This window comes from Cydia strobilella, chromosome 12 (genome assembly GCF_947568885.1).
Source record: "Cydia strobilella chromosome 12, ilCydStro3.1, whole genome shotgun sequence".
Lineage (NCBI taxonomy): Eukaryota > Metazoa > Arthropoda > Insecta > Lepidoptera > Tortricidae > Cydia > Cydia strobilella.
In genome coordinates this window covers 15,386,531-15,406,200 of record NC_086052.1, presented here as the reverse complement: position 1 = coordinate 15,406,200, position 19,670 = coordinate 15,386,531, and the positions used below count along the sequence as shown (strand labels likewise).

Genomic DNA, 19,670 nt, shown 5'->3' with positions numbered 1-19,670 from the left:
ACAATTTGACGGCAGGCATATAGAGAAGAGAAATCAAAGAAAATCTTGTTTATGTTTATTTTAGTTTACCCACGGTTTTCGTCACAAGTTAACTTATCAACTTAAGCCATGGCTTCAGACGAGTCCGATGATGAGCCACTTGCCAGTATAGCGGCTGCAAAAAAGCTAAATCCGGAGAAATATTCCGAAGTTACGATTGAACTTTGCAAGGATGAACCGGCCCAGAAAAAGAAGAAGAAAACCTTTCCTCAAAAGAAAATGAATGCCATGACGATAAAGATCAACCGTGCTTTAAAGGCTGTGATCACCCCACCGGTCGTGGAAAGGCCTATCGATGTCTGGCTATATTTAAAAGACCTCAATCCGACCGGACCATACAGTTGTTTGCTTTGCCCGGATTGGTTTATCAATAGGGGAAAAATGATTTTACACTACGTATTGAATCATAAAAAAGACTATTGTGGCATATGCAGGTAAGTGATATGACAATTGATGTTCTTAGCTATATCTGTACATGTTTTCTTATCATAATCATAGTATTTATTCATGAACAATACAGGTTTGTGTTTGAAAATACACGAAGAGAGAAAAAAACAACAACAAAGAATTGATCAAATATGCAACTAGACAAATATGAAACTAAAATTTACACACACACTTAAAACTAAACTAAAACAAGTAAAATAAAACTTAAACTTGGTGTTTTAAAATGTGCGTGGTTTTGATCGAGAACCGCTATAGATTTATTAAATTATGATTTTACGTGCGTTCGTTGCCTCGCAAGAATAAAGAATGAGCAATGGCGGCAAGCCGCGCGCCCCATCAAGACTAGGTGAAGTAGGGATAGACCTGTTTGAGTTAAAGTTTTTGCTACCTACTTTAAACATGCGATGAGTTGCCTAGTAGGTTAAAGGACTACCTGGTTTTTATATCTGAAGAATGAAGCTTGAGAAATATAATTCGAATCATTTACAGCGTTCGTGGTCGACGGGTGACACCCGTTTTCATAGTTTTATTTCATAAGTAACTATCGCGGTAACCGAAGACGATATTAAGAACAAGTAAATCAACACTTAAAGAGTTAAGACTAAACAAAATCGAACACTTCATCCACAGTATAAAAACACCCTCTCAATAAAAACTGTTTTAATTTGTGTTTAAAGATATTACTTTTTGAGATTGTTTTAAGTTCTACATTTATTTTGGCCTGGTGTCTTGCACAGTGTTCCTCTATTTTTCATGGTAGATGGAAATTAACTTTTATATTTTTGGTGCGCAACACTTTACGCGACTCTTGTTCCTCATTAGTTTCAAATCTTGAGTTATGCTCAACAAGTTCTAAATGGGATAATATATTTTAACTTTAAGTTGGCAAATAGGATCCAAAACAAATAAACAACAAAAAAAACAAATTGTTTTATATTTTACATCATCATCGTCATCATAATTTAAGAGCTTTGCTCTTGTGGGTGGAGTAATCGCCAATCATTTCTTTCTTGTGCCTTGTGCCAGCCTTCTAACTTCCTCATACGACGCATAATTTTTTATTTGGCTTTGGTTATTATTGTAACTGTGAACAGAAATATACTCAACAAGTTACTTTTATAATAGTCATAGTTTTGATCTCTTTTTAATAACAGGTATGTCTGAATTTATAGATATTTTGTACCAGACAGAGAAGCTTGGCTGGCCCACCTTAAGTTCCATGTGCCCTGGCCCTGCTCCCAGTGCGTCAAGAACTTTGACACTGAAGCCGAGCTCCGTCAGCACTTCAGTGCGGAACACAATCTCGTGCACTGCCGACTGTGCCATTTCCGAGTACCTGACGATGACCAGTACAATACACACTTGATACAGAAGCACAGTGTCTCAAACTTGTCTTGTAAAGATGAGGACACACTTTGGGAATTTGAGTATGAAGGCAGTAACAAATTCCTTTGCTTACTGTGCTCAAAATCAAATAATCTATGCACAATGTTCTTTAATCATTACATGGGCTATCATCATTACACTCTCAAATGTCTAAGCAGCATACTCTCTGGTAGAGATTTACCTTTTGTTATTAGCGGTGCTGATGTTAGTCCACAGTTCATTGATGACCAACTTAAAGATCAGAGCAGAGTTGGATATGTGGATTTACAGAAAAATACTGATGAAAACATAAATGAAGATCATAGTGACAATGAATCAGAAGATCTACTTAAAGTGCTCATACCAGAGATAAAACAGGAAGCCATTAGTGAAGCAGAAGAAACAGAAACACCTAGTGAAGAAAAGCCTAAAGAAAAGATAAAGAAAGTCAGAGATGAGAATGATATTGCAAATATTTATAAAGGTGACGAAGACTTTGACATTACATTAACAGAGCTAATAATCTTACAAAAATGCTACTTTGAATATGTAAACCGAACTTTAAATGACATAAACTCCAATTTGGTTCCTGAAGTTTCCGACATAGACTATGCAACAGCAAAACCTGATCTTGCGACTGATATAACTTGCACTCTTTGTAAAAATAAGTATGATAATATGCAGGCTTTTATGACTCACATGATTAAAAATCATTTTATGAAAGTAGCACCAATTTTTTCATGTAGGGTGTGCACAGCTACGTTTGAAAGTCAGAGTGAGTTGGACAGTCATGTGACTGAGGAGCTAGGTGATTTTGAGGATCTGTGGATCTGTCAGTTTTGTGATAAAGAATTTGACAATAGAGAAGATACAAGGAAACATCTAAATGAACACTGGGAGGTTATGGAGTTTGACAACTGTTTTAGTCCGCATTTGGGCTTTAAATGCAAGTATTGTTCGACACTGTTCTGGAATGAGACTGATAGAGAGACGCATGAAGTGCGCACACATTTCAGTCAGTATACGGAGCAGTTTTACAAATGCGAGGATTGCTCGGAAACATTCAGTGATAAGGTATACAATATAAATCATTCCGATTCAGTAAATCTTTCATACTAACATTGCTTAGTAAAATTAAAAAGATAGTCAAATTCAACTATTGTATCCTTTTTGCTTCACTATAAGCTTAAGCTATAAGTGTAAAATATTAACTAAGCTAGAGCATAACACATAAACAATTATAAAATATATATTAGCAGTTTCGGAGACACACACATCTCTCTCGAGTCACTAAAAATACGAGAGTGAAACCGCTAAGTTAGCTAAGTCTGTAACATCATCTTTTTGTATTTTTTTCTTGTACTTACAGAACTTTTAGGACTATGGATTGGTGATAGGGCTTAAATTGAGGATTATTTCAGTTCTGCCCGTTAAAGGGTTAAAGTGCATGTTCAGATATTTTTGAGTATCTTGGTCGCTGTGATAATGCACCGGAACAAAACAAGTCTTTATCTTGCAGGTTTTCTACATCCACCACTACATGGAAAAGCACCGCAGCTCCGATTCCCCCACATACATGCTAAAGTGCAGTGTGTGCTGCATCGTCCGTCCCAGCATTGAAGAGATGCGAACACATTTTGAAGTCAAACATCCAGAGGCCAGGAAAATCTTCTGTTCATTAGATTCTTGTCAGTATCGCCCACTCAGCCATAGAAAGTCGTTTAAATTTCATTTGAGGGTAAGTTTATTAAATTACTATAATTACCTGTCGCACTTTTACTATGGGACCAACCACGAAATCGCGAAAACGGTCACGACTCCCGAACGGCGCGATCAGATCTGTTTTGGACGACACCGCTCGCCGCGCCACGCGCCGCGTGCGTCCAGCCGCGACGAGAATGTATCTATCTTTTGACGTAACGTTTTAGCAACCAGTGAACAACCATGGTACAACTTACTTTAGTATGTCTTATTATTGTGAGGATCGTAAACTTCTTATTAAACGAAACTCGCCCTTATTTCCATCCACAGTCTGTCCACGACCCCACAGTGCGGCCGCAGCGCCCCGCCACCTGCACCATTTGCGAGCGCGACTTCGTTAGCACTCGCGCCCTCGGCGCCCATATGGCGCAGGTCCATGGCCCGGGCAAATTCAAGTGTAAACTATGTAGGGAGGTCATGCATACGCTGGATGAGAGGTGAGCTAAACTCGACTATGCACATGTACGATTCTATCTTTGCAGAAAAATAATAATTTTCTGAAAGGAAAAAAATATGAATACATCTTCACTTTTTTGCCTTCAACACGTTTTTGTTGCCATCATTTCTTTTTACACGTTTTTGACAGAGTGTCTTTAAAATTTGATGATGCCTTGGCTGGTGAAGGTGATTAATATTGGAAACCAGAAATATTGAACCAGTGAAAACCTTGTAAGAATTTGTGTGTCGGCCGGCGTTTTCGACAGAGGATATTGAGAAAGCAAGTGTCTCCTTTTTCAATCGTTGTCTACCGATATTCGTAGTCTGATTGACCTGAAGACATTAGGCGTTCTAAACGCCCGTGATATTAACAAATAAAATATTTTTCCTCAGAAAACTACACTACCTGATCCGTCATCCCGGCCGTCATCCATTCGAATGCGCAGAATGTGGCAAATCGTTCCAATACAAGTCATCTCTATACATGCACAAGCAAGAACATTCCCCCATCAAGCAAAGCTTTACTTGCACCTACTGCTCTAAAGTGTTCGCGGTAAATATACAGCTACAATTTCTGACCTTATCTCTTAGCAATAGGGTTTACAATTGGACAGTTAACAGTGTACACGACGATACGGGCAACCATCGTAATTCTGGTACTGCTAGATTTCTCCAAGGCCTTTTACTACACACTACACACTATGCTTTTAAAGTCCAACTTAGCGTTTTACGACTTTCACATATATTATCTAAATGAGGGCTAACGCGTATGAATTCGCCGCTAGGGGCGCTAGTGTAGATGGTGGTCTTTTCCATAGTTCGAAATGTCAAATGTCACTTGTCACTTCAATGACTGACAGCTTTTCTATAGTCTTTTGGACCACCATCAACAGAGGCGCCAACTGGTGAGCAAGAAAACGATAGCCCTCATTCGTTTAGAAGTTACCTAACTGGACGCCCTCAATGAGTCAAACTACGCAACCGAAATGTTATAGTATCAGTCTTCAGTTCTATTCCTACTGTGCATGGGCTCATTTCTAGGACCATTCCTTTTTATCTTTTATATTGTAACAGGCTATTTTTGTGTTTCGATTCCCAAAACTGATCGACCGATCTATTTAGTTGCAGTTTTCTGTAATGAATTTCTGTTTCAGCGATAGTTCTTAGATAGGTTTAACATAACAAAAAATATTTTAACGAAATAATACGCTTTTTACAAGCTTTAACTTGAAATGTATTTAGCCTATGTAGGTATGTAACTATGGGGCATGGCACACTGCGTCCGATCGTGCGAGCGGGACGTCGCCATAATACGCGCATAGCGTTGTCTCCGGTATGTTTGTACGGGTCAAATCATGCAAGTTAAATTTGACCGACTACCCGGTTTCCGATGAAACTGAAAATTTGCGCACATATGTAAGTCAGATGACAATGCAATATTATGGCAGGGGGGTGTCACTGCGCAGTTTAGGTATATTTGGCCGGCGCACCGCCCGGGCAGGTGTATGGCAGTGGGCTGCCGCTCGCGCAAAATTGAAAATACGCAATGGCTTCGAATCCTAAATCGCGATCTAATCTGTATAAAAGATAATGTTCTGTTTACGGATGTCTGAATAAACGAAAGAACAAGGAAGCAGAAAAAACATTTTTTTTTAATTCCGGACTACTTTGACCGACATATTTTCAAAGGAATAAGTACTTCTGTGGCATACCTACTTCCGTGAGAATCAGACATACTATCTCCGGCTAAAAATTTTATGTTTACGTTTGTAATTCCTACATATTTATCTTAAAAACAATAAATCAGTAGGTATAGGTACAAAAACTTGTAAAGTGACAACCCCGTGCCGACACTCGCAGCTCGGTCATAAAACTGCGGCGCGCAAAGAAGATTCACGGTTCGTGCGCGGTTATAAGTTTCAATTTTGCTTACAGGCGGCGAGTGTAGGTATAATTTTGTACCTAAATCTGGCTTTTGTGAAGGAGTGAATTTTCTGTACGGTAGTACTATTAGTTATTCTGTGATTATGGTAATTTCGAGCTGATCTGATGATGGAGACAGGAGGTGGCCATAGGAACTCTGTGATAAACAACGCAACCTAATTGTGCTTGGGGTTGTTAAAATTATCTTGATGAGTACCTATTAGCACGTATCAAAAATGAAAATTTTGCCAAAAACTTATTATTACGGATCCCATTAGCCATTAGATTAACAGAATAATAAAAATGGTAACTTATGTTTATAAAACTGTTTCTAGAAACGTGATTCCTTCCGCGAGCACCTCCAGATCCACGAAGGCCCCCGCCACGCCTGCTCCTACTGCCCCATGCGTTTCGTACAACGTTCGAACATGCTCCGTCACGAGCGGAGACATACAGGGGAGAGACCGTACGCCTGCCAACATTGTCCGAGGACGTTCTCTGATAAGGGGGCTTGTAACTCACACTCTAGGTAAGACTGTATTTACTACTAAGCCCTGTTTTTATATTCCAGATACTAAATAATAGTTCTATTGGACCAATTTGCCCCAAGACGCAGAAAAAAGGAGCCTACTGTCTAACATTGCCCGAGAACCTTCTCTGATAAGGGGGCTTGTAACACACTCTAGGCACAGAATAAGTAATAGTATTATCATACAGAACGGCCACGCACCGCTCCGCCCCGACTCGAATGACCTCGCCCCGCGACAGCAGATTGACGGCCGTTTGCCGGCCGCTCAGTACTATTTTTAAGCAACTTATTCACACTATGACGCATGCCGCGTGTACAGACGTGCCGTTTACACATAGAAACGCAAGTGATTTTTGATGTATAGCGTGTCCGCCCTGTGCTCTAGGTAAGGCTGTTCTTGTCTTAATATCAGTTGTCTTGTTTCGTACGTTCGAACATGCTCCGACACGAACGGCGACATACATGGGACAGACCGTATGCATGCCAACATTGCCCGAGAACGTTCGCTGATAAGAGAGCTTGTAAGTCACACTCTAGAAGGCTGTCCTTGTCTATCTGTTGCTGTCTCGTTTCGTACAACGTTCGAACATGCAACGACTACACGAACGGCGACATACAGACGAACAACCACGAGTGCCAACATTGTCCACGGACGTTCTCTGACAAGTAGGCTTGTAACTCACTTTATGTAAGGCTGTCCTTGTCTCCTGTGTATCGTCTCTGTCTAACATGAAGAACACACGGGAGAGACCGTAAGCCTGCCAACACTGCCCGAGCACGTTCTCTGATTTGTACCTCAAACTCTGTCCTTGTCTTATGTGTTTCGTCTCGGTCTAATACTAATGCCATGCGGGAAAGACCGCACGCCTATTAGGGGGTCTAAGGGAGTTTGTACACACTACACACTCTAGGTAAGACTGTCACACCGTAGGCAAATCAGCACGTTTGTGTTGTGTATGTTTTTGTATATTAGAAGATACCTTATTTCCGTAATAGACCTTACAATTACATGCGATTTGGTCAAATTAGAACATGCTTCGCTGTAAGGAAAGAGGTACTGGGCTGACATTAATACATATATGATTATTTCTTTAGTTTGCCTTATTTTTCAACAACAGGCAATGTTTCAATGATTAAAACTTTTAATCCCATTTTGACCCCCTTAAGGGTTGAACACAAAACCCTTTATTTGTGGAGATATACAACTTTTAAAGAATGAACGTTTCGGGTTTGATGTTTTGTTTTTATTTCAGGACACATTCCAAGGATACGTCATACGCTTGCATCTATTGCGGACAGACGTTCGTTCAGAAATCAAAGCTCACCTATCACATAAGGAAACACACTGGAGAAAGTAAGTGCTTACTTAGTTACTTCACTAACTCAGTGACCCAAGTAAGTGCTTACTTACTTACTTACTTCACTGGCTCAGTGACCCAAGTAAGTGCTTACTTACTTACTTACTTCACTGGCTCAGTGACCCAAGTAAGTGCTTACTTACTTACTTACTTCACTGACTCAGTGACCGAAGTAAGTGCTGACTTACTTACTTACTTCACTGGCTCAGTGACCCAAGTAAGTGCTTAGTTACTTACTTCACTGGCTCAGTGACCCAACTCCCAAGTAAGTGCTTACTTACTTCACTGGCTCAGTGACCCAAAAAGGATCTTGGCCTCCGACACAAGAGAGCGCCACTCTGCCCTATTCTGCGCCACTTCACGCCAGTTGGGTATTCAGAGGGCGGACAGGTCTTTTAGGGCTTCGTCACTCCAGCGGTATCTGGGACAAGTAAAGCGCGCCAAGCCATTTGGGAGCGGTATCTGGGGAAGTGCTAAGTATAATAAATAATAATACATATAAGAGTGAAAATCAAATTTGTTGGATATTATTAATTCCATTATCTTACCAAAATTATATTGATATGTATGACTAATTTTGACAAATATTTTTTTTTTTGTATGTCACCATAAATAAACAAACATAATTGAACTTTTTAAGTACATCAACCTATAGAATAAAAATTCAGTTAAATTCACCCATAAATTACATCACATAGCGGTACTAATTTTATGATGTTACCAAAAATATTCAAAATTGATTATTTAATAACATTAAAAACATACAGGCGAATATAACTTAAAATAATTAAAGTGTAAATGATTTTTTACAGACTTGGAAACTTGTACGATCTGTTCGAAACTGTTCACTAGCGCTTGTTCCTTACGCGAGCACATGAAAATCCATGAAGCTAAGAAGAAAGGAGCGGTTCAGTGTCCTCTCTGTGGTAAGTAAAATTTTCGACATATTTAAAGGAATGGAACCATTCACACGATAGCACACCAGTACTCTCCAATCGTCCGCTCCCGAACACTCCTCAATATTTTTTTTCTTTTGCACCTGACTGCGACTTGTTTGCCAACACAAATCATAAACTTTTTAAAGATTTTTATTAGGGTTTTGTGAATTTACATAGGTAGCTTATTAATTATTGTCATATTTATCGTATAACTATCGTATATCGTATCGGATACATTTCGGGGAGTGCGCACAGGAACTGCACGACCTGATCCCACCTTCCCCTTTCCATCATCGGACATCCAGGCGCGGGGAGCGTATGCACCCGTTCGTGGTTCACATTCCATTCGTTCGGACGAAACGTTTTGCCTCCTCCTTTTTGGTACGGACGGCTAAGGAATGGAATGCGCTCCCGCCATCTGTATTCCCTGATCAATATGACCTCGGTCTCTTTAAAACAAGAGTGAATAGGCTGTTACTGAACCGGTGAGCTCCATCTTAGGCCCTGTCTTCACTTTCCATCAGGTGTGACTAGGGCCAATCGCCGATCAGTTTATAATAATAAAAAAAAAAAAAAAAAAAAAAAAAAACTTTATTACCTATAGCTTTAATTACTTAATTTTACAGCGCATTTGCGCCCCTTAGCTGTAATGCTGTAGGATTTTATTTCAATAAATATCAATATAAATATCAAACTATAACTTATAACTGAATAAATGTATGGCCAGGGGTGCGAAACTCCTTTCGGGTATTCTCGGCTCCATTCGGCTCAACATTGCTCCTAGCAATTATTAGGGTTGACACTTGACGTCCTTTTGCGTGCACGACCACAGATAAGATAATGACTTGAATTTTGACAACCCTAAAGAGCCGAAAGGGATAGTGCCATATATTAGAAAGGGACACCATGATTCTTCCCTGAACCGCTGTCAAACTTCGGTTTTGTAGGAAGTTTCCTTTCTGTACGGTAGTACTATTATTTATTCTGTGGTATGGTATCCAAAAAGTGAATCGAAAAAAACTATTTAATTATCGAACCTGCTCACAAAATTTCACGAGAATCGGTTGAGAATTGCGACCTGTAGAGGAGAACATCCGGACATAAGAAAACATTTTTGCCCAAGCTGAAACGAAGACCTTCGCTGACGCTCGGTCACCAATTTAGAGCTGTGGGCTGTTTCTTAAAGCTGTAACTCGTAGTTTTAACGAATATGATACAATATGTGCCATTTTCAACCAAAAGGGTACTTATTGTCGCTTGTCAGTAAGGCGTTATTTCCATATAGCTTCAGCTAGAAATCAACCTTATTAACAAGCGACAATGTGGTACCTTTTGATTGAAAACGTCACATATGTAAACAATATATGTAATGTAAAACGTTAAACTTGTGGCTGTGAGCTGTAACTTAGAAAATAAAAGTGAAAAATAGTTCGTTGACTCGTTATCACAGTGAACTCACAATGGTCTTAAGCGCCATAGACGCTATTGGCGTTAAGTCCTTTATGCCAATTTCCGTACGAAAACGAAAGCAAAATGCCCGAGTTAGAACGGAGACCCTCGCTTACGCTACGATCAATTAGCTTAATTTCAGTATGACTCACGACAGTTAAAATTCATGATGGGGATTTCATGTTTCAGACCATTATAAAAAGGCCTTCTGAGTTGTATTTGTCCCATTGTGCTTTATTTGGTTTACAAACAAGCGCAGCATAGTGTAATTAGTGTAGTAATACATACGAGTGAACACATTATGACGATTATACAAACTTATATGAACCTGAAGATTATAAAATGTCCAACGCATCACTTATCTTTTATTACAGAAAGGAAATACAAAGATGAGCGTTACATGCTACGTCACCTCCGCACTTCGCATACTAGTACTTCATTCCCTTGCCCGCTCTGTGACAAGAACTTGACCAGCATGGCCGGTTTGCGGCACCACGTGGTCACACACAGTGGCCTTAATACTTTTCGGGTAAGGATACTCGAATCTGACTCTTATAGCCTCTACATAGTTTGCATTAAGCTACATGCTATGTCACCTCCGCACTTCACATATTAGTACTTCATTCCCTTGCCCGTTGTGTGACAAGAACTTGACCAGCATGACCGGTTTGCGGCACCACATGGTCACACACAGTGGCCTTAATACTTTCCGGGTAAAGATACTCGAATCTGACTCTTATAGCCTCTACATAGTTTAAATAAGCTACATGCTACGTCACCTCCGCACTTCACATACTACTACTTCATTCCCTTGCCCGTTGTGTGACAAGAACTTGACCAGCATGGCCGGTTTGCGGCACCACGTGGTCACACACAGTGGCCTTAATACTTTCCGGGTAAAGATACTCGAATCTGACTCTCATAGCCTCTACATAGTTTAAATAAGCTACATGCTACGTCACCTCCGCACTTCACATACTAGTACTTCATTCCCTTGCCCGCTCTGTGACAAGAACTTGACCAGCATGGCTAGCTTACGACACCACATGGTCACACACAGTGGCCTTAATAGGCACTTTCCGTGCAAGGATACTCGAATCTGACTCTTATGGCCTCTACAATGAGTTTACATTAACGTACATTGCTACTTCGTCGTCGCACTTCACATACTAGTACTTAATTCATTCCCTTGCCCGCTCTGTGCCAAGAATTTGAACAGCATGGCCTATGGCCAGTGGTTTTAATACTTTTCCGGTAAGGATACTCGTATCTGACTCTTATAGCCTCTACATAGAGTTTACGTACAATGCAGATTGATGTTTGTATAGAGGTTTGGCAAACTTTTCGTCATGGTCTACTTCATTATTCATTAGACTTCAAAACGTATGAAGCCAGGGTATCATCATTTCGCCATAGTACCTAATCTAAACTTACTCTTACATAGGTATTTTTTTTTCCAGTGTAAATGCTGTCCAAAATCCTACGCCGTAAAGCGTTCAGTCGTCAAGCACCTACGAAAACGCCACGGTTTGAAAGGCACAGAAATAAACATTAAAGACTACTTCAAACGCATAGACCCACGTGACTGCGATCTAGGCCTAGACGACGAAGCTATGACCAAAATATTCGGACCACCTAAGAAAACTATGAATGATATTCTAATGGGCGATTTTGTTACACTCACTGATAAATTAACTGGTAATCAGAATACGAATAACGATGATGATGATAATGATGACACGAATGATGAAGATGATAATGATGGTAAAGATTCTGATGAGAATGAAAATGAAAATGTGATGGAAGAAATAAGTACAGTGATTATAAAAACTGAGAAGAAAGAAACAGATGAATTGGAGCCAACTAATTTTGTTAGCGTTAAGATTGAGCCAATGGATGAAGAAGGATCAGAATAAATAAGATAATAATATCCTCGTAAGGCCCAATGTCCATAATAATGTACAACCCGTTTCAATCTAATTAGAACCTTTCATGAATCAAGTAGAGTAGTTTGTTTTAATGCTTTCTCAAAACGAAATTTATTCCACTTTACTATACAAGTTTCAAATTAAAAATAGGAATATTTTGTACGGTTGGCCGTTAACATGGTTAAAGATATATGTACAACCGAATATGTTATAACCAGGTTAAAAGACGAAGGAGTGGAGGGTAAAGTTGGTTAATAGTTATGAGTTTAGGACTTAAGTAGGTATAATAAATGTTGATATTTTGAACTTTCACGATTTCTACACAATATTAAATTGTAAAACGGGACTTAATCGCTTATATAAGTTTTAAGATTTACCTCCGACGTTTCGAGGACGGCGTTGTCGCTATTAAGTCCCGTTTTACAATTTAATAATGATATATTGTTGTTGTACTGTATATTTTGGATTACCTACACTTATTTAAGCATTATAATATATGCGTCTCAAATATTTCTAGTGTTATTTTATAAGATAAACAGTTTTATTTTCACTAGACTTATATTGACCGGGATATAGACCACGGAGTAGGATGGAGATGGCAAGTGGGCGTTCCCGTCTATCCGACAGTTAGTAGCGACCGACTCACTTTATGCACAGACTATGCTCAGTTGTTGTGTAAACTTCATGCTCGAATGACATTCACGTCGTACGTACGCTCGTCTAACAAAAATTGATAATTAAATTTAAAATGCCGTATTGTGCAGTATTAAGCTGCAGAAATCACAGCGGTTTAAAAAATCTTTCACGTGGAGGTATTGCCTATCACCGGTGGTTATTTATTTAAATATAATCCGATAAATACGAAAAATCTGTTTCTATTGCATTATTTACGAATGTTCGTTAAGTAAATCTATATTTTATCAGTTAGAACTTAGAGTTCACAATCCTTTGTCACTATTCTTTACGTTTATCTGGAATATTCGCTATCCTAAATGTCAAATAACTTCGCTACTCAGATGCTGCGCAATGTCGATATTTATATCGATAAAGTTAAAGTTACGATATTTCAAGTTTGATGTTTGGTAGTTCGGTAATAAATTATTATTTTAGACACGTTTCTAATTATTATTTGGGATAATCAATGTCTTAGTAAATATGGCAGCTCTGGTCATCAAGCACTAAGTTAAGTCGGGGTCATTTCATGGCAACCTTTCAAACCTTCGTATTCCTTTACATACGTTTTTGTTTTTTACACCCATCATATTTTCATCGTTAATATAATTAGACTAGGTACTTAATGCACTTATGCGTACAATGCATGCAATGTGCCATGAATAAACGTTTTATATTTTCTATTTCTTTATTATTAATTATTGTAGGTTACCACAAGATGCCGATATTAAAAATAAATGGGTCAATGCTACTGGGCAAGAAAATTAGTTTCCGCAAAAATATAGCACCATTTGCTAGGAGCATTTCTTAGAGAAAGATTTCTGGGGATAAAATTGCCATACATCTCATCTAGCGTCCACACGCCTAAAACTTAGTTACTAATTTAGTAATTATTAGTGACATTCGGGCTCACTTAATTAATAAAAAGTGTTCCATACCACGCAAACTAGCGTCAAATATTGGAATTTTGCCGCCCCCCTTCCTGATTTGATAGGTCACAATCTTACAATCAAATCAAGTGGGATCGATGAGCCAGTTTCATGTATGCTTTCACACCATACAATTAATTTGACAATTTAATCAGGTTGTCCCGTCTAGATTGGCCTTAAATGCTGCTACAAGTAAATATATTGTTAAAGACGAATACTTACCTATGTAAGTAATTGCAGATTTGTGATCACAAAATAACAGCAATACCGAGTTAATAGACCTTTAAAGAACTATGATTTTATCTGTTTGACTTTAAGATATATTTAATGTTCACATTAACAACCTAGTTGGTCAATTAATAAGAAACAAATTTCTAGTTAGATATTTGTTGTACTGTACTACATATTATTTTTCATACAATCACGATTATCACTACCTATATTATAATCATAAATAAAGTATCATCTAAATGTGTTAAAACATACGGTAATGAAATATCAATACCTAACTGAACACACAAATATCGATAAAACACTCCGATTACACTGTCCCCTCCCTATATCGTCGAATGGAAAGAAGTTCCAACGGTTAGCTACTCGCAGGCGTGTAGAGGTCTCGAAAACACCAGTGTAACGTGACCGTGAGATCCGTAACAAACCATGCGTAATTAGACCTTACTTATACTGGTTTTTTAGCCCTTTTCTCGCCTGCTAAGTAAGTGATTTTAAAATTATATAAAATAACGCCATCTGGTGTTGAGTAGTTGTATTAGGTGAACGTTGAGCGAGCTTTTGTGAGATGAATGAGATAATGAAAGAGTCGTATGTCATATAGCTTTGACATTATATTTTAAACCGTCACTCATGTAGCCTACAGTTGATATTCGTTCGAGAAATGTCCACCGGTAATAACTTTTTGGTATGGAAAGTTGCTACGAATCAGAGCAATTTTGTAAGTGTGTGACGTATTTTAACGTGGCTATGAATGTGTGAGTTTAGCGACACTGGTTTTCATACTAAATAGGAGTCATTTCACATCCACTAGTTTATTAATTCGTGATATAGACCGTGATTACCTTTTGTATTATTTGTGAGCTCCCGATATTTCGACGCAGTTACATGCATCATGTTCACGGGTGACTGAAGTTAGCGGGTGGGTGTCAAAGTTGTCTAGACAGCGCTCTATCCCGGTCAATATAAGTCTAGTGAAACTAACCGTGAATCATTCAAAACTCCAGTTTTATTTTATCTTTGTTATAGTTTTGGTAAGATACATTTTTTATTTTATAGTTAGAAGTGTAATATGTAGATGAGAATGGATGTGTTTGTTCTAAAGGATGTTGTAGTCTCAATAATTGATGTGTATATTTGGTTAAGTGATAGTACTACAGATATAGGAGCAACATTATAACTTCATTTACAATATTATTACTGGTTCTATTAAAACTACAAATTTAACCACGCCCAATTGGGTGGTACATCCCTTGTTTGTCGTTCCTCAGGACGTTGATACATAAACCTTGCATAAGGCGGAAGGCTGAACACTGAGCTGTACAGCTCATGGGCGTCAGCAAAGCCAGTTAAGTCGTACTGAGTTTTTCAGTATAACAATTCGTCATGCAGACTATGGCCAAATATTAAAAAACACCCTGTATGAAAAAGTTCGCCTTCCTGTCCCCATTATAAAATAACTACCTCTATACTAAAACACACCCTCATTGCCAGTACAAGATAGATATAACTCCGTAATAGATGGATACAGTCTAAGCATAGAGTAACTTATACTAGAGCGGTACTGTCATAGTAAATTTTGTAACCTCCTCAGAATAATGACTAAAGCATAGAAGTCGGGCAAAAATGCTTCGCAAATATGTATACCCGTACTTTACTTCCTTACGAATTAGATAATGTGCCGAAAAGAGATGCATATATGCTTGTTATTTCTCATTTACGTACGGTGTCATAAGTTTGATAATTTGCTAGGGATGTGACTGTGTCGACTTTTTATATCGATAAATTATGCATAAGTTTATGTGCCGTGTAAAAGAATAATCACGAAATTGGCAAATTGATAATAGTCTGACTAATGAAAGTGAAAAAACGCGGCAATTTCAAGAAATCTGTAGCAGGCGGCTCGTTGAAATGAAATGAAATGCGTGGAATACAAGGATTGCATAACTTTTATACTTTTTATAATTTTCATATTCTAAAAATCATTAAAAAGTATAAAAATTATGCAATCCTTGGAATCAAAAAGCCGCCTGATATGAGGATTAATGCATGTACCTATTATAGCTTTTATCTCATTTGCAGTCTACCACTCAGAACCGTCTAACTATACCTCTCGTTTTTTTATCATTAGAAAGAAGGCGAGCGATCTTAACGTGTCGTTTTATCGAAAAACACTTTGAAAATAAGTCACAACAAATATAATATACGATCATTTACATACTTTTGCTTTCATAAGTAAAATATTGCTATATTTATAAAAAAACTTGTCAATAAAAAGACACGTGGAAATGGTTTACCGTTTTTTCTAATGCTAAAAGACTAAGTATAGTTTCTAGTCATGTACAGTCAGCTGCAGAGAAAAGGCACCCCCCCTGCATACAAAGTTCTGTAAATTAGTATGGACGTGGGGTACCTTTTCTCTGCAGCTGACTGTACCAAATAGGAAATGAAAAAAAAAACGTTCGTGTAATATATTTTTTTTATTTAATAATAGGGAATATTACGCGAAACTCGGCGTAGGTGGCGCCACTATCACAATCTGAGGGTCTATCGCGAAACAAGAAAATCGAACTTTCGTTATCTAACATCTCTGTCACTCTTGCGTATTCGAGCGATAAAGAGGCAACTAGATAACGAAATTTCGGATTCGAGTTTTCCGGTAGGTCCCCTGAAAACTTGTCAAAAACCTGTTAAAGGTACACAATGAATAAGTTACGATACGGTGCACTAAAAAAGCTAGTGCTGCACTCTGGTGGCAGAACATCGCAGTAATATCCCCTATTCCTCGTCCTTTGGAAATCTGAAATAAAAAGTTGAGTTTTGTGACCAACAATATTAATAAAAGGAACATTCATCAATGATCATTAATGTCTTTTTTATTAGGGTTCCGTACCCAAAGGGGTTAAGACGGGACCCTATTACTAATACTTCGCTGTCCGTCTGTCTGTCACCAGGCTGTATCTCATGAACCGTGATAGCTAGACAGTTGAAATTTTCACAGATGATGTATTTCTGTTGCCGCTATAACAACAAATATTAAAAAGTACGGTCCCCTTGGTGTGCGCGTCCGACCCGCACTTGACCGGTTTTTAGTATTAAACTATAGTCTGGCAAACACAATCTGTCAGTAAGTAAGAACAAAGAAAACTATAGGTACAGTCGAAGGCAAAAATATCGATCCAGACAAATGGCTTAAAAATATGTGAACACGATTTTATTGTCTGAGCGTACACATATTTTTGAGACTTTGGGAATGTATATATATTTATGCCCTTGACTGTACTCATCAATTAAAATGAGACAGTCCTGGGCCAAACTATAAGAAAGCTGTAAATGTCGATAGGTTATTGATCTGAGGTCGATACATCACTATGCCAAAAATATAACCTTTCATACTTAGCAGAAAAGGTCGAAAATTTATGCAAAAATCTATATAGACTTGAATGCAAGTAATAATTACATAAACAATATATCGATTTCTATGTTTAGGGTCAGGTCCTATAAATTAATTTCTTCAAAATTGAACAAAACTCACCGATTAAAGGTTATCGGTTCGTGCGTATTTTCTTTTCTTCCTGTATGCGATTTACAGCCCTCGATCACACAAGACATTATCACAAAGGGAACTTCAAACCATTACAAATAAAAACTCAACACGTTTTCCAACAATCTTTCAGGAATAGCAAGAATATAATTAAAATAAACCAAGATGACCGCTGACACATCCCGAAATATTTCAACTAAAATAATACGACTATGTCAAGTTGTTACAGTTGACACCTACCTGTGAAATAACGAACTTATATTTTATTTGGCTGGATTATATTATAGAACCACATAGGACCATTTGACATTTCCCTCAGTTCATCTTATGACAATACTGAAAGAAACGAAAGAACTTGCGGATTGTTGTCTCCCTCACTCATAGACAAAAAGTAATAACGTGTTGTGAATACGATATCTTTTACTAAGCTTTTATTTTGGCCCGGCTTCTTTGCTTTAGTCATTATTCTGAGGTAACCTCAGTAAATTCACTGCCATCTGTCGACACACTTTAAAACTAAAAATAAAAATTTATAAAAATACGATAAAATGTATTTAAATATGGATAAATGATTTTTTTTATTTGCATTAATTATTTTTATGATTTTGACCCATGTTCTTTCACTGATATGCGTTAAAATTGTTAAATAACAAACGAAACCGTCAACGCCATCTATACGACAGTAAGCCAAAGCTAGTAGCGCCCTCTGAACGAGAATCAAATTTTCTTGATTTTCGAGGCACGTTTTTTCCTTAGACTGTATACATCTATTACGGAGTTATATCTATCTTTGGTCTAAGGAAAAAACGTGCCTCGAAAATCACGAAAATTTGATTCTTGATCAAATGGCGCCACTAGTTTTGGCCTACTCTCGTAGAGAGGGCGTTGACGATTTCGTTTGTTATTTATAATTTTAACGCATATCAGTGAAAGAACATGGGTCAAAATCATATAAAAATAACTAATGCAAATAAAGAAACCATTTATCCATATTTAAATACATTTTAACGTATTTTTATAAATCTTGATTTTTAGTTTTAAAGTGTATCGATAGATGGCAGTGAATTTACAGTGGTTACAAAATTTACTATGACAGTACCGCTCTATCTTATTATATCCTCTTTGCCAGTATATAAAGGTGCGAAATTCAAATTTTCTATGTTTGCCGCCTTTTTCTACTGACAAAGTGGGTGTGCCAATATATGAATATTTTAATAATATAAACTTTCTGGCGTAAAAAACAATGTACGGAACAGTTTACCAATCACCTGTGAAATGTCAACAATGTCACTTTAAAGTGACGTGACCTACTTAGAGACTTTGGACTCGAAGATTTTTATGGCGAATTATATTTAATTTTTATATTAAACAAAGTCCACTCTGCTGCCATGGCGTACCGTAATACAAATAAATATCAGTCTATTTAATTGTGTTGTCCTAGTTTGTAAATAACCATGTACAACCCCGCGGTTACTGTTAGGAGAATCGATGTTTTGATTCGTATTTTGAGCGGTCGAAATGCGATCTTAAGTGCAAATCCTGTTCGAGCCTATTCTAGTGAAGGAAAAGTAACTATTGGTGATGTTAGTAAAGAGATTAAAACTCCTAAGAAGATCGAATATGTGCCTAGGAAATATTGTAAGTTGATAGTTCATTTCCTTGTTATTATAACCTATAAAAGTTTTGTAAAGTTCATTAAACTTTTCTAAATTGCTACCCTTTAAGTGCCAGATATTGAACGCGAATGATTTGCCTCATATTATACTTAAAATCTTAGATGATGAAAAACCTTATGAGTTTCTAGTATGATGCAAGATTCAAATGTGTTTCCCTATAATAAATACAGTTCTATTTCTTCTTCTTCCTTATCCCGGAATTTTGCCACGGCTCATGGGAGCCTGGAGTCCGCTTGACAACTAATCCTAAGAATTGACGTAGGCACTAGTTTTTACGAAAGCAATCCATTTGACCTTCCAACCCAGAGGGGGAACTAGGCCTTGTTAGGATTAGTCTGATTTCCTTCACCGAAAAGCGACTGGTAAATATCAAATGATATTTCGTACATAAGTTCTGAAAAACTCATTGGTACCCGCGACCTCCGGATTGAAAGTCGCACACT

General features: G+C 37.8%; 2 protein-coding genes across 2 annotated transcripts in view; both read left to right on the top strand.

Moving 5' to 3' along the window:
• Positions 1-30: 30 nt before the first annotated feature.
• LOC134746242 (zinc finger protein 761-like) lies at positions 31-12,748 on the top strand. Its single transcript, XM_063680572.1, has 10 exons — positions 31-473; positions 1,659-2,925; positions 3,371-3,589; positions 3,883-4,049; positions 4,444-4,603; positions 6,309-6,502; positions 7,756-7,856; positions 8,673-8,786; positions 10,622-10,776; positions 11,708-12,748. Exons 1-10 carry the CDS (start codon positions 109-111, stop codon positions 12,161-12,163), a joined length of 3,198 nt encoding a protein of 1,065 aa, XP_063536642.1. The 5' UTR covers positions 31-108; the 3' UTR covers positions 12,164-12,748.
• Positions 12,749-18,842: 6,094 nt separating this feature from the next.
• LOC134746254 (von Willebrand factor A domain-containing protein 8) overlaps positions 18,843-19,670 on the top strand; it is a 70,227-nt gene continuing 69,399 nt past the window's right edge. Inside the window, exon 1 of the mRNA XM_063680593.1 lies at positions 18,843-19,189. Within this exon, the coding sequence (XP_063536663.1) occupies positions 19,006-19,189 (184 nt within the window). The 5' untranslated portion in view covers positions 18,843-19,005. The remainder of the gene's footprint in view (positions 19,190-19,670) is intronic.

Coding starts and splice junctions, on each gene's coding strand:
- LOC134746242 (XM_063680572.1), top strand. CDS start 109: ATGGCTTCAGACGAGTCCGATGATGAGCCACTTGCCAGTATAGCGGCT. Junction 2,926..3,370: donor CGGAAACATTCAGTGATAAG/GTATACAATATA, acceptor TTTATCTTGCAG/GTTTTCTACATCCACCACTA. Junction 4,050..4,443: donor ATGCATACGCTGGATGAGAG/GTGAGCTAAACT, acceptor ATTTTTCCTCAG/AAAACTACACTACCTGATCC.